Below are 13,538 nucleotides of genomic sequence, written 5' to 3' on the forward strand. Positions count from 1 at the left end.
TGTAACCTAGAGCGAAGCAGAGTTCTCATAATAGGACTTTGATCACATCTTCACTACTAACATGGTGGTTAGACAGAAACTTCAAAACGTAAAAAGAACATCAAGAGATGATAGCATTGGTGACTACAGCCGGACCATCGACTTCAAACGAATCGAAGACATCTTTAATTTTAACCTGCCTGGGTGCCATAATGTCTTTGGGCCTATGTTTTGACGACCATCCACTTCACACGAGGGTAGTATATTTATGGTCTCTATTCCATTTGATATTGGGCGTTGTCTTTGCGTTGGTATCCAACGACGTCGAAATCAATGCGATGCGTCCATGTCTACAGCTAACACCACTCATAAACCCTTATCGATCAGAGATATCACATCGACTTTGCGGCATTGGGTCATTGTATGGAAAGAAATTGGAAAGCTGAGCCCGGCTGTCTGATGTGCAGTATGGACGAGGCGGAGGGAGCGGAGCAAGATAACAACCAACAAAAGATTAGCTATGCAGACGTGGACGAGGCTTTTTCATCTGTACGGTCCCTTGAATCTTGAATATTGATATCGACAACTCTGTCCGCGAATCTCCAAAATCACCATCCCTTGACTTGTGGCCGCTAGTGCCATCTCAGAGGTCGTGTGGGTTGAAGCTCAGCCACCGCCAAGAACTGCTCGCATGTGAAGGTGGGCTTGATTGCTGATGCCATTGGATGAAGCTTGCAAAGCTCTATCTGACCCACGCGAGAGCCACAGGAACCTTTCCTAATTATCTCAGGGTGGGTTGATATGAGGAAAGTGGCTTGCCGATTGTCTTGGTTCACCACACAGTTGGGGCATCTCAGGCCCCAGGTAATAGTGAAGGGACTGATGAATATTAATAGAGTTTCCAGGAGATACGGAGTACGGAGTATGTATTTACATATATGGAGCGCTTCAAAATTAAAAGGATATTTATAGTTAGCGGGGTGGCAGGTTGCGGCGGGTTACTACCCAGGCGCCCCATGTAACCTGGTTAGACAGGGGGTTAGTCAGCAAGACCGCAAAAATAACCGGGTTTTCTGGGAGGTTGGCGTCGTACGGTTATCTTGGCGGTTGCATACTAGCTGGTACAGAGGGTGGTGCTGAGTCAGCCATTTGGACCAGTGAGAGTTCTTTATTACAGAGGTCTTTCAGACAGCGCCGTACGGCTGGAACAGCAGTATCGGGGTGCACCCACCGGACGACCGACCGACCATCTGTGATAGCTCAGGTCAGCAGCTGGGGATCTCAGAGAAGGTCCTGTAGAGCAGCCAAATATAGGTTCTGTAGATAGCTAGATGCCTACATAGTATGATTATACTATTCTCTATCCCGTACGGGGCAGAGTGTGTGTGTAGCAGTGCTGCTCAGCACCAGCGCCTGATGCAGCTGTGATGCTGCCCCGATGCTCTGTTTGTTTATATACACCATACCGATACACCGTACGGCAGGTAGTATCAGAATCAGTAAACAGTAGATTAAGCATCGTCTTGACAACAGATTTTCTTTTCCTTTCTTCCTTCTCTCCTCTCCTCTCCTCTCCTCTTCTCTCTTTCTTTTACTCTAAGCCTGTTCATCAGAGCCTTCATTGCCACCATTGCTTTGCTTCTCTCGTGAGTCTTCCTGTAGATTATGCATCAGCCATCATCCATCAATCGTACGATAGCAAGCTGACTGACTCACAGAACAATTTCACAATTTCGTGTCGCTACAACGTCCTCCGCCGCTAAGACCTCCGCTCGCCCCTCCCCCCTCTCCCCCCCACAAATCTGAGAAAGAAAATGTCTGTACGGCCCTGTGTGTTGGTGGAATGCGAGAAGGAGGCGCTGACTCGTTGATATAGGGCGCTTGTTCGATGGACCCCCTCCCACCCTGACCAGATGGAGCAGGACCTTGCTGAAGCTGCTGCCCGGGCCCAAACTGATGGTCAACCACCCTGTCTCTTTGTTGGACAGAATCAGCTGGCCCCGTACGCCCACTCCCCTCAGTCACGGCGACTGCTTGCTCAACCAGGAAGGAATGTGGAGTTTGTTCTCGGACGAATCTTCCCCTACCAGATTAACATGCACCGCCAGTCGTACATCAATGCAATTCTGATCCAGTCACGCGGGAGAACTTTGCACTGGAGCAGTATCTGCAACAGATGCACAGAGATGGAGCCCATGGCCCCATTCCCATTGTGCCGCCGTGCGTACGGTCACTTTGGAGGCGCATGCGGGAACTGCAAATGGCCAGACTATGCATCCCGCTGCTCTCTGCATGGCAGGCCAGAATCTGCAGTGAGGTATGATGACAGAGGACCGAGTTCGTACAGAGCTGCTGGCCACCCACACACACCAGGCAGCAGGGCCAGCCTGGGACTGTCTCCTGCCCGCCCAATTCTTCTCCTTGAGAGTGGGACAGCAAATGATCCCATCCATGTTGAAACCAATTCCCCCCCGCCCCGCTCTGGAGATCCGCCGTCGGTCTTCCCGTACGAGATTGAGGAGCCTGAGGAGCCAGAGGATGGCTCTCAGAGCAATCCTATCACCTTAAACTAGGTATGCATGGACTTTCTTTTCTGGCTTGTCTGCTTTCTTTCTTTTCTTTGTGATTTTTCTCAACTGCTCTTGCCTAGTCGTACAGGCCCTGTGTACGGCACCTGGACATGGTTTGCACTTCTACGCAGTGTCCAGGACCAGTAGCCCTAAGGGGTGAAGCCAAGCAAACCACCATCATGTATTCAGCATCTCTTCTTCTTTATCTTCCTATCGTACGACGGGCCGTGCTGGGTATGATGGACAGGGTTTGCCATAATAAGAATCAGGGCAGTTTCTTTTTCACTCGCAGCATTCTGGATAGTCTGTTCAAACTGAGCTTCCCACGCTGCCGTACAAGCTCTAGTTCCTCTACAGCAGCACTGCCACTGGCACTCCCCTGTCTCTGTCTGTTAATATAATCAATGATCACCTTTCTTCTGCTGTAGAACATTCTCTCTGTGCCACCTGGCCGCCATTTTGCTCCGTACAAGGCATCTAGACTCTGTACTGAAGGGCCACCCCCCAGACCAACTGTCCATTCCTGCCACAGATCTGGGACTGTAGTGATTGTACGAGAAAGCTGGTATGTGGCTGGAACAGAGGCACTAGCAGAGGCTGGAGCTATCTCTAATGAACAGGCTGGGGCTTGTGCTTCTCTGGATGCTGTAGAACCACTGTCTCTCTCTTCATCTTTATCTTCAAAGGCAGCAGCTGCTGTCATCATTCTTTGACCAGCAGGAAATGCTTGTACAAGAAAAGAAACCTGCCCACTGGTCAGTGCTTCTAACTGGTTGTTAATTTTTTGCAGTCCTGTTTCCAGGGCAGTATGTAAATGACCACAGGCCACACCCAGATCCTGCTGTACAATGCACAGCTGATCTGCCACCATGGGCACTGTCTGCTGCAGCTGCATTTCGTACGGCTCCTCTTTGTGGGTGTTGGCCACCCGGACTGCCTCTGCAAACTGACGATAGTCCTCCCTCATGAACACAGGGCTGGTCCACAGGGGGTGGCCGGGGAAGAGAGGCTGAAGGATGACAGAGTCCTGCAGGAGGACCGTACGGAGATGATGGAGCAGGCGTAGAAACCCTTGAGCAGCCAGATCATCCCTATCCAGCCGCACAGCAGAAGGTCCCCTGGGCTGGTCCCAAGGACCACTCTGATCTGAAAATCTTCTCAGCTCTGGCCCCTGGAGGCAGGAGTTGGGGTCCTGGGCATCGTACGACTCAAACCACCGCATCCAGTCGTCAACCCAGGGCCAGACAGCGCGCTCCAGTGACTCAGGCACAGGCACCCTGGCCCGCGGCAGGTAGAAGTTCCCAGGTGTGCGGGAGTCAAAGCCAGCCATGGCCCGTACAAACTTCCTGGGGATGTTAGTCAGATAGCACTGGCTGAGGGCATCACTGTTCCATCTTCCAGCACGGCGGATCTGGCCCTCACTGACCCCAACCTGCTCTGCATGCCTGGCTCCAGCAGCTCGCCCAGCATGGGTCTTCTTCAGGCCAGAAAGCCCTGTCCCACTGTAGATACGTCGAATCCAGTCCAGCTGGGTCTCGTACGACAGGGGCTTCCTCACATCATCCCCCTTGATCAGGTGCAGCTGGTACCAGTCCTGGCGGTTGTGGAACTGGGGTGGTGGCTCTCGTACAATGTCCCATCGGTAGAAGAGGTAAAAGGCTGTCTGTGCCATGGTGCAGAGCAAGGGGTTGCGATGGCGCATCACTGTGGCATACTCAATCCGGCCCATCTGGTTAGTCTTGCCATTTCCCATGATCAAAACCATGGGGAAGCAAGGGGTTGGGCCTTCATTTGTCAGCTCCAGGGTGAAGAGATCAGCCAGCTGTGCCGTACGGCGGGATTCACCGCGGAGAAGCATGCTGTGGCCCATTAGGAAGTCCACTGCAGTGCGGAGATGTGGCTCCACTGACTGGCCTTTTTTGGACTCTGACCAGCCCTGCCAGCAGTACTCAACCAGCCGTACAATGTCCTTCTCATGATATCCATCCAGCAGGGTTCCTGCGCCGCGATCCACAAACTCTGCCTTCTTGCGTTCATGCTCCTGTCTTGAATGGGTTTCAAGCAGGGCCCGGACGGCCTGGCCAACTGAATGAGAGTAAGAGTTTGTACAACAGCTCTATTAATAGCTCCAGAGATTGACAATTGCAGTCTTGTAAACCTTGATAAATGATTGGTCCAGGGTTTGCACAACAGGCTCTCCATTCTCATTTGTACGGTCGCGGGAATGGCAGGATCTTTTGGCTGGACGGCCAACCACACATTCAGACAGGAACCAGAGCAGCTTCTGCTCTGTCACCAGCTCTCCATCCTGGAAGCCCTTCGTCCGGCAGAAATGCTAGCAAGTAGAAGCCAGAGGGTGTCAGCCAGGCCAATGCAGATGCGTCGTACGGCATGAGAACAGGGCAGAAGAGAGCAAGAATCAACAAGAGGATGCATATAATACAGATACCTACCCTCCACTCCTCCTGGCGCGACTCATACTGCATCCGGGTCTTCTTTGGCCGGGCATCCAGGGCGCTATCAAGTGCATGCCGTACGCGTGCCTCCATCTCCACCATCAGGGCAGACTGGCTGTTCAGAGTTGGAGTGGCCATGCTGTCTAGTGTTGCAGAGAGTATGTCAATTAATGTAGATTCATCAGAAGCAGAAGCTCCTGTACAATACAGAATGGATTGAGATGGAGCTGAAAAGGTTGGTGATCTTGATCACTCTGTACTGATTATATAATCCACCTCCCACCCTCCCTGGTCCAAACAGGTTATTTGGCGGCTTGGCAGTAACCAGGCAGCAACCTGGGTGATCACCCACACTAAACCCCCCCCATCTATCCGCTAGGTATGTATGTACATTATGTATAGTTAAGATATTTTTGACCGGTAAGCTTAGACCCCGTACTCTGTATGGAGTAATGGGATGCGAATCAATTCTGGAAGCAAAGCGCAGACATTATCATTCGTGACACCATGGTCTGGATATAGACAGCTTGTGCAGGGTCCTGAGTTGAGCTGATCGCCAATAACCTTGCAGCAACTGGGCCATCAAATCTCCACTTACACCAAACAACCATTAAGGGGGATGAGGAAGACGATCAAAAAGCGAGCAAAGGAGCTTTAGCAATAATATCATCCATCTAGTCGATGAAACTTGCGCAACATTTGTCCATATTTTCCTTTTGGAAACAAAGATACCAATGAAAGAAGAATGCCATATTAGTAAATAGTACAAGTAAGGTAAAAGAACCCTCAGAAATGCACCGCCCTATCCGAAAAAAAACATTAAGAGAAATTCGGCGAGAGAGCGTCAATTCATTTTTCAACAGGAAAATGAAACGATGGGGGTATAAGCAAAGCAAAAACAGTACGGTTAGGATATTCCCTGCAGCCATGTATGCTTGTAAAAGGACAAATGGAAGCCGGTTCTTCGGAATCAAGTGCTGTTCCTCTTAAGAAGGCTTGTCGCACCCGATTCTGCCGAGTAAAGCCTTTCGTTCGTTCTGATCGCTGAGTGTAACGCGGCCGCGAGCTGTTCTGATTCGCACCGGGTGATGATTCTGGGCGGAACCGTTGACCGCAACAGATTTACTCCATCCATTCTCTTCATAATCTTCCTGTCTTCTAGGGCTGCCTCGGCGAACAGGGCGGACTGCCTCAGTTGATTCTTCGCCCTCATCGTCGCTGCGGGTATCCTCCGCGGATGAGCCTGTCCGAAGCACATGCACTGCCACACGAAGGATCATGCCGAACCAGATAAGAGAGAGCATCTGAAGTATTAGGAGCAGAGTGAGAAAGGCCCATTTGATGCGGAAACTCATGCAAATAGGTCCATCGATATCCCGAAACGGATATATGAGTGAGCCCCAGGAATCGGGAGATACGTCAATAAGCTTCTGGCCGGTTGCGCCCAGATAACATCCAAATGACATTGCATCTGGAACATTTTGGTAAATGGACCACCATAACATCATGTAAATCACATGGCGGGCAATGAACCATGTGGCTAGGAAGACCCCGAATGCAATGGTGCAAATGCGCTCGTAACCCATATATTTTAGCATCTTCGCAGCCTATTCATGCTGTTAGTATGAGCTTTGTGTGAGCTCACGGGTTGGGAAAAGCCTAGCTCACCGGGAGGAGGAAATCTACAATATCCATAATACATAGAACAACGTTGGCCACGTTATAGAAGCTGTAAACATAAGCTGATCCGAGAAGGGTGCTTGTGACGATATGATGCGTCAACATCTGATAATGGTCTTTTCTTCTTTCCTCAATGTTGATGACGAAAATTTGTTGCAACCAAAATGACAACTGCAACAGGCAATACAGCTTGAAATAGCCTGGTATCTCTCTCGACGGCCAGTCCGTCCAAATTTCTCGGAAATCCATCCAGTACTTTGAATTCATCCAAATATACTATATGCATACGAATTAGCAATGCGATTTATATGAAGCGCCAGTCAAACTCCACTGACCAAACCATAGGACCAGAAGACAATGTAATACACCAGTAGCCAGCCTTGTTCGGCGAATCTCAACGATGCCTTCAACTTTAGCCCAAGTTGTTGTGCGATGGGCATAAGGATCCAGTCAATTGCGATGGCTCGGATTGCTGTAAAGGCGACCATGGAACCGATGATGAAGTACAAGTCGTCCCATCCCTGGACGTATATTCCTTTTGTCGATCGGTAATGTGGCAAAGTTAAGAAAGGAGACGTGTATGGTCTAAGCGAAGGGTATAAGTTGTGAACCGCGAAGATCATCGTAAGAATGGTAAGGGAGATTCCTAGGATGTGCCTTCGAGTTAGTTCACTGCTACATGGACAATTGAGACTAGGAAGTTATTTGGGCAAATTTTTGACTTACCGATTTGGTTGCTGAGCAGCCGTTCTCGAAGACTGGCATCTTTCCTGATGGACCCTCTCCCTTCTGGCGACGAAACGCAGGCCTCGACCTCTGTAACAGAGTTGGAATGGCTACGGGCCGGCTTCGCCATTATCGACTCTGTTTCAATGGCGCCCCCGACACCACGCAACCTCAACAAGAGTGAAAGCCCGTGATTTGTTCTTGTGGGCCGAAGTTGACAAGAAGAGGTATCGGGAGATCCAGGACTGAAAATTCGAGGAAGATCGCGCCTACAAGAGTAGAGGGGGGAGTAGAAGGAAGAGAGGAAGGAGAATATTAATTTGTCTCTGAGTTTTGTGTTGCTTGCTCAGAAAATTTCCTCAGACGGCGGAAAGGAGCTACTTGTGACTCCGGAAAGGTACTGAGAACCGACCGAACAGAAACAAAGCATATGAAGAGTAAGAGTTAAAGGAAGCGAGGCGGCGGCGCAAGCAGAAACTTGGTGATTTGGGAAAGGTAGTTATAGCTAACTCTAATGGCGGGGGGAGGACACCGAGGAGCTCTTCACAGTCAATGCTAAACAGTTGAGAGACCCAGTTACCAAGCAGTACTTCAAAGGTGGAGAGTCTGTGCATAGAATTCAGGCAAGTTAATGTACTCAATACTTTACTCCTGGCGCAATTTCCTAACACAATAAAGTATCTGGTACAAATTTTCGGCATGGGGTTATGATCATGCACCAAACAAGCCGGTCACACCATCTCACCGCTTTTGAAGATCTTTCTTAACCAATTAACATCAACAGATTTCCCACAGATTCATCAACCCCATGTCTATCTCCCGAACAAAATCTCACCTTGACTCGCAGTGGCAAACTCCGGGCTTGAGTTTTCTTTACTCATCTGACTCTGCAGCATTTGTACTCTATACAGGGCACTGCAGAGTATCTGCTAGTTAAATATTTGATGCTCTCAACCTGTGAGTGTTGGCTTTACAGAAAGGCCCCCCAAGATCCGGTGAATGCGGATTAATTCATCCCTGTCAACCCTCAGCTGATCTATGTGACTGCATTGTGTGCTGATAGTTGAGTTCAAATCATCTGATAGCTTCATCCACATAAATTCCCATTTTAACTGCCACTTTGGCACCTTGGCTACCCAGAAGCCAGAATTATTCCAAACGGCTTTTCCTTATACCCGCTCGCGTGGGATCCAAAGATGCCAATATTACCAAACTTTTGCTAGTAGCTACACGCCAATGAGTAACATATTGCGAACCTAGTTGCAAGTTTTGTGAATGCCCTACATAACACTTTAAGATGGTGTGAATCGGTGGCTATCGGCGCCACGTGGTTTGCAAACCATGTCAAAGGTCTACATTTTGGCTTCATTGCATCATTGCTATCGCTCGCCGGGTCAACTAGTCAATGTGGAATTTGTTCGAAGTCAAATTAATGTGCCCCATAAGCTGGCCGGCGACTTGAGAGTGTAATCCACCGCTCTCCGTCGTCGTCATTGAATTTTTGACATGCCAGTCTAGCATGTACGAGGGGAAGCGTAACAGCAATCCGGCGCATTCGCCATAATGGCACGCACGAACGCTTCGTACCATGGGGTATGCTCTTGGCTTACCGGTGTTCTGACGCAATGCATATCAAAACGAGGCTCCTATCTGTCAAGCTACCGCTCAACTATGGGGCCAGTCCCAGCTCGAGTGGTTAGAGAAGTCGAATTTGAGAAAGGCTATGACTGAGAAGTCATATCTGTTGCCATTTAACTCACCCAAACTCCGTCGTCTGATCGATTCGAAATCGTCAATCGTTTAATGCTAATATCGGTTCTTGGAGAGTTCTATACTCGCTTCCAGTTCCGTTGAATAGATTGCAACACGAATCGCTAACGGCCACATTGTCCGTCCCCCATCCCAAACGAGAATCTGATTTTGAGTCTTGTCGACTTATCGCTAACGCCTCGGGTTTGTCTTCGCTTGCTTGCTAAAATATTCAACAGCCAGAGCAACTCGACCTTTTGGGTCTACTAAGCTCGGAACTGGGTTCCACATGTACTTTACCAGCCTAAGACTATGGCATATCTCCTAAGATCTAGCATGATTTTCTGTGTCCTTCGATACTCCAGCGGTTGCCCTGGAATGCGAGTGAACATGTTCAATGCTCCCCCATAAGCCCGTACGAGGATTGAACCGTCCTATCGGACGATCGGATCTATGTGGACCAACGAAACGGCTAATGTTGCCCCTAAGTCCATGAGGACGAACTGCGAGAGACCACTAACTACCATATTGATTCCTAAACGTGGAAAGGAAATTCGCCACGAATCGGTTCCTTCAAGAAATAACCAACTTCGGTCAAACTGCTCACTTGAATTGCCTCGGACCCCGCCATATCAAATTATGAAGCTGTTCCTTCAAAGCGCTCCGATTCATTCCTTGGCGTCTAAAAAGATAAATCATCCTAGTCTCAATTGGTACTGACGAGGACAAAGGAGTACGTTTGCAAGTGGGTATTCGCGACGAAATCTGGATAGCGCAGAGGACCACTCGAAGGATAAACAGGGCCCCGACGCGTGGATATCTATATACACGCAGACTTTAACGTATTTGTGTCTAGATATATGCACTTTGCATGATTTGACTGAAGCCCAGCGCTTAATTTCCGATCATTATGACTGTCGCACGCCAGCTTCTGTTGCACAAATGTCTCCGAAATCTGGGTGATATACAGGGACCGTATTTGCAATGTATACACTGTGCATGACCCGGCTGCCTTTGCGTTAGGTACTCCTCAGCTTCGCAGCAATAACCGAAGCGGCAAATACAACATAGAGAGGGAACGTATTTAGGGGATAGCAGCATTGCGTACTTGAATAGCTGGACACCACAGCTGGATCCAGTCGCTATCCACGCCTGACTTACACATGGATTCTCAGATTGAGGTCGAATATTATAACATTTCGCTGCGAGTCTTTTGGTTCCTTGATCGGCTTGAATGTTTGAAAACTGCCTGGGCTCCCTTTCCGGATTCTCGTCGACTCAAAAAAGCCTATAAACCGGGCTTCCAAGAAGCTCGTATCTGCAAAGTGGAGTGCATTGCTTGGACTTCAGTGCTGTCAGCAATGTTTACGACTAGGGAGACGAATCGGCGGAGGTATTTCCATGGGTTGTGGGGGGAGCGAGAATGTAGAACAGAAGATCAAATGGTGCCCAGAAAAGTATGAGACTTTGTTGCAAACCCCTGAGGCATCCGAGATTGATATCGCCGCACAAGCATATGACAGAACTCCTAACGATTATTCAGTTAGGGATGCCACAATGAGGGATTTCCTAGCATACACACGAGAGAATTTCTGCGCTTCCTCAATCGCAGTGGTGCGTTTGTTTGCCGTGGCGAAAAATGGAACATCGCTTTGCAAATATTCATGACTGACAAGATAAGTCTACCGTGCCTTCATTATGGCAAGGAATCCAAACAAGACGGAGTCACAATACCTTGATGGCGCGATAATCGAAGCCTATTATCGAAAAACAGGCTTTAAATCAACCATACACTGAAGTGAGCGGCACGATGTGAATTTGGCCAACAAGTCAAGAGACTGTTGAGCCTGACGGTTCTATTTCCTATTTCCTGGCATCAGCAACAAATGAATGCGATCAGCAAAGAGATGGGATGAAAATTGCGCTCGTTTCATACCGAGAATTCCTGCTATTTCATCGCCTGTGTCTCAAGAGGAATTACCCTCGTGATATCCTTATCCAATAAGCTCGTTTACAGCACGGCTCCCTCTTATCTCACAAGTTCTCCAGCTAAAGGGTCTATATCCCACTTGTCGAATATTGCTCTTAGTTTCGAGAAAAGTCGTACCAGGAAGCAATGCCTCTTTTCTTTCTTTCTTTTTCTTCTTTTTCTTAACGGCCAAACGATCTTTTTCCTGTCAAGCCGCTTGTTATGGCTTGATGTGTGTGGTTTAGCATCCTTCTATTCTCACCATGGCTTTGGATATACTCGAGGGTAAATCTCCTCAATCTCCATGAAAGGCCGAGAGGATGTCCTATTTCTAAAGTCTTGCTACTGTTTGTTTTGTTGCTGCCTATGGATTGAGAACAAACATTTGAAGCGTTAATCACCCATAATCTGCAAAACCGGACCAAACCCCTCGATTTCGTTCTCAGTAATACCACCTTCTTTTACCCCTTCTCCCCCCCCTCTCTCTGTGCCGGGGCAAGAGGGTCAAGGCATTAAGACAGGCATACCGTTGAAGAGCTGCGGCTATTAGGTCGAACAATTGCTGATTCGTGTTCGTTTCCTTTTCCTTTCCGCGACCTTTAGTTTCGATCAACAAGAGCATGCTCAAGGCGACATCCTTTGCGTTCCTCAAGCATGTTGCAATTCGGGAGGAGGCTCTCAAGCTCGAGTTGGGCGAACGGACGGTAGGACACGCCCACCAGAACAATGCCTCAAGAATAGATAAGCAAAGGCCGCCGTGAGACTCGATTGAGAATTTTTACTTCACATTGGATTGGCAGTCCTTCGCTCTACCAGAACGCCTGAAGGCGAACTTTTCATTTCCGATTTGGAGAAAACAAAGAAAATACCCGCTTGTGAAACGAAATAAAAACACTCCGGTCGGCAATGGCATCATGAGAACTTACGGTTCATTGGATTTATTGAAGCGCCCAAGTGGTTTGGAGCTGGGAGATTGAAGGAAAAACCCACCACTTTCGTTCCCGCAGCCTCATTGACGTTCAGTCCCTCATTCGAAACTGATCTGGCCGTCTGGATGATGATCGGTGAAAGCATGGCTAAGATCCTTAGAAACACAAGGCCGTACACACTGATAGAGAGAGTATGCGTAAACTGAAGCTCGCCAGGTCGAAAAGGATTGCAGCAAAAGAAATCCGTGAATCACTCCAGAAAGCACGCCGCAAATATGCCAGAAGCAAATATTACGGGTGTGATGACCTGTGTATACCCTCGAACCTTCGATAAATCATGCTCCAGATACATTTTACTTAACTATACAAAGAAGTCAATACGCATAACGGCGGCGTTGGCCATAACTCTCTGACGCTCATACAGTAGCTCTCTTTCTAAAACTGCTCTGACGGAACGACACTGCCCTCGCGAACACAATGCTCATGGTTGAGTTGGTCTCCAACGAGACAGACAAGTATGATCATGGTCAATGAGCGCAACCGCCGGACGGGATCATCCTAGTTTTCAAACATTCAATCCCGGTATCCTAAAACGGTATCCTAAAGGGGCCCAGGAATGACCCCGATTTCTAGAAAATCGAAGGAACCATGTTATGCGTTTGGGAGGCAGTCGATCTGGCATTCCTGTCTTGTAGTATGATGTATTTTATGTGGCATCAAGAAATCTAGAGTCAGCCTGCGGGACGCGCAGATCTGGAAATGAACCATTGACTCGTTGAATCGCCAGATGGAATTCCGCTAATTCCGATATTTATCGATTGAATTGACTTTGAGCGCTGGGCCGTTCGCAGGGATGTGGATAAAAGCCAAACGTGTCTTTACTCCGCATACCTTTGCACTTCATACGGAGTACTTGAATGTGGTTAGTTGGACACAAAGTCCCGGTTGCTATTGATTGGGGGCTGGCTTTTGTGAAGTTCTCGTGGTTGGTAACTCAGCATCGAACTATTGGGTTGATGCTTCTGGCGCAATCCAGACCGGAATACAGACGTTTTGGGCCGAGCGGCATTTTTATTGAGGTTCCGGAACAGCATATGCCGTAGAGACGATAATTATTGGATGGGCAATCCATGCAGATGCATATCGATAACGAAGGGCCGGGAACTTAACATTCCACGTTTCTTGGTTCTTTTGTGCGCTCGAGAGTGGAGCCATGGTCGGAGTTCGAGGGTTCCTGGAGGCGTCCTGGAGATAACCATCTCTTGGAAAGCGGCGGATTGACCCTTGTGAATGTGGCCCGGCGGGCAATGTCCAGGGTATGTTACTGTGGACAACGCAGGTACCGATCCAGTGGGCTGATATAACTGGACTTCATTTGCCGGGTGCCAATCATGGAAAAGCGATGGTATGTTCGTACGTATGTACAGAACATATATACCTGCAACTACGGAAAATCTATGAAACTATGTCTGTCCGTATG

The 13,538-nt window shown here is 48.7% G+C and overlaps 3 protein-coding genes across 3 annotated transcripts; 1 reads left to right on the top strand and 2 right to left on the bottom strand.

Annotated features, from left to right (window-relative positions):
- Positions 1-1,793: 1,793 nt before the first annotated feature.
- CIMG_13775 (uncharacterized protein) lies at positions 1,794-2,552 on the top strand (the record flags this gene model as incomplete). The annotated part of the gene is made up of 2 exons (XM_001244739.1): positions 1,794-1,813; positions 1,856-2,552. 2 exons carry the CDS (start codon positions 1,794-1,796, stop codon positions 2,550-2,552), a joined length of 717 nt encoding a protein of 238 aa, XP_001244740.1.
- Positions 1,851-5,143, bottom strand: CIMG_13776 (uncharacterized protein; the record flags this gene model as incomplete). Its single annotated transcript, XM_001244740.2, has 3 exons — positions 1,851-4,665; positions 4,708-4,884; positions 5,003-5,143. The coding sequence occupies 3 exons, from the start codon at positions 5,141-5,143 to the stop codon at positions 2,815-2,817; spliced, it is 2,169 nt and encodes a 722-aa protein (XP_001244741.2). The 3' UTR covers positions 1,851-2,814.
- Positions 5,144-5,991: 848 nt separating this feature from the next.
- Positions 5,992-7,857, bottom strand: CIMG_04183 (longevity-assurance protein; the record flags this gene model as incomplete). Its single annotated transcript, XM_001244741.2, has 4 exons — positions 7,412-7,857; positions 7,021-7,331; positions 6,674-6,961; positions 5,992-6,612 (listed from the first exon to the last, which is right to left on the bottom strand). The coding sequence occupies exons 1-4, from the start codon at positions 7,539-7,541 to the stop codon at positions 5,992-5,994; spliced, it is 1,350 nt and encodes a 449-aa protein (XP_001244742.2). The 5' UTR covers positions 7,542-7,857.
- Between the last annotated feature and the right edge of the window lie 5,681 nt (positions 7,858-13,538).

This window comes from Coccidioides immitis (genome assembly GCF_000149335.2).
Source record: "Coccidioides immitis RS genomic scaffold supercont3.6, whole genome shotgun sequence".
Classification (NCBI taxonomy): Eukaryota; Fungi; Ascomycota; class Eurotiomycetes; order Onygenales; family Onygenaceae; genus Coccidioides; species Coccidioides immitis.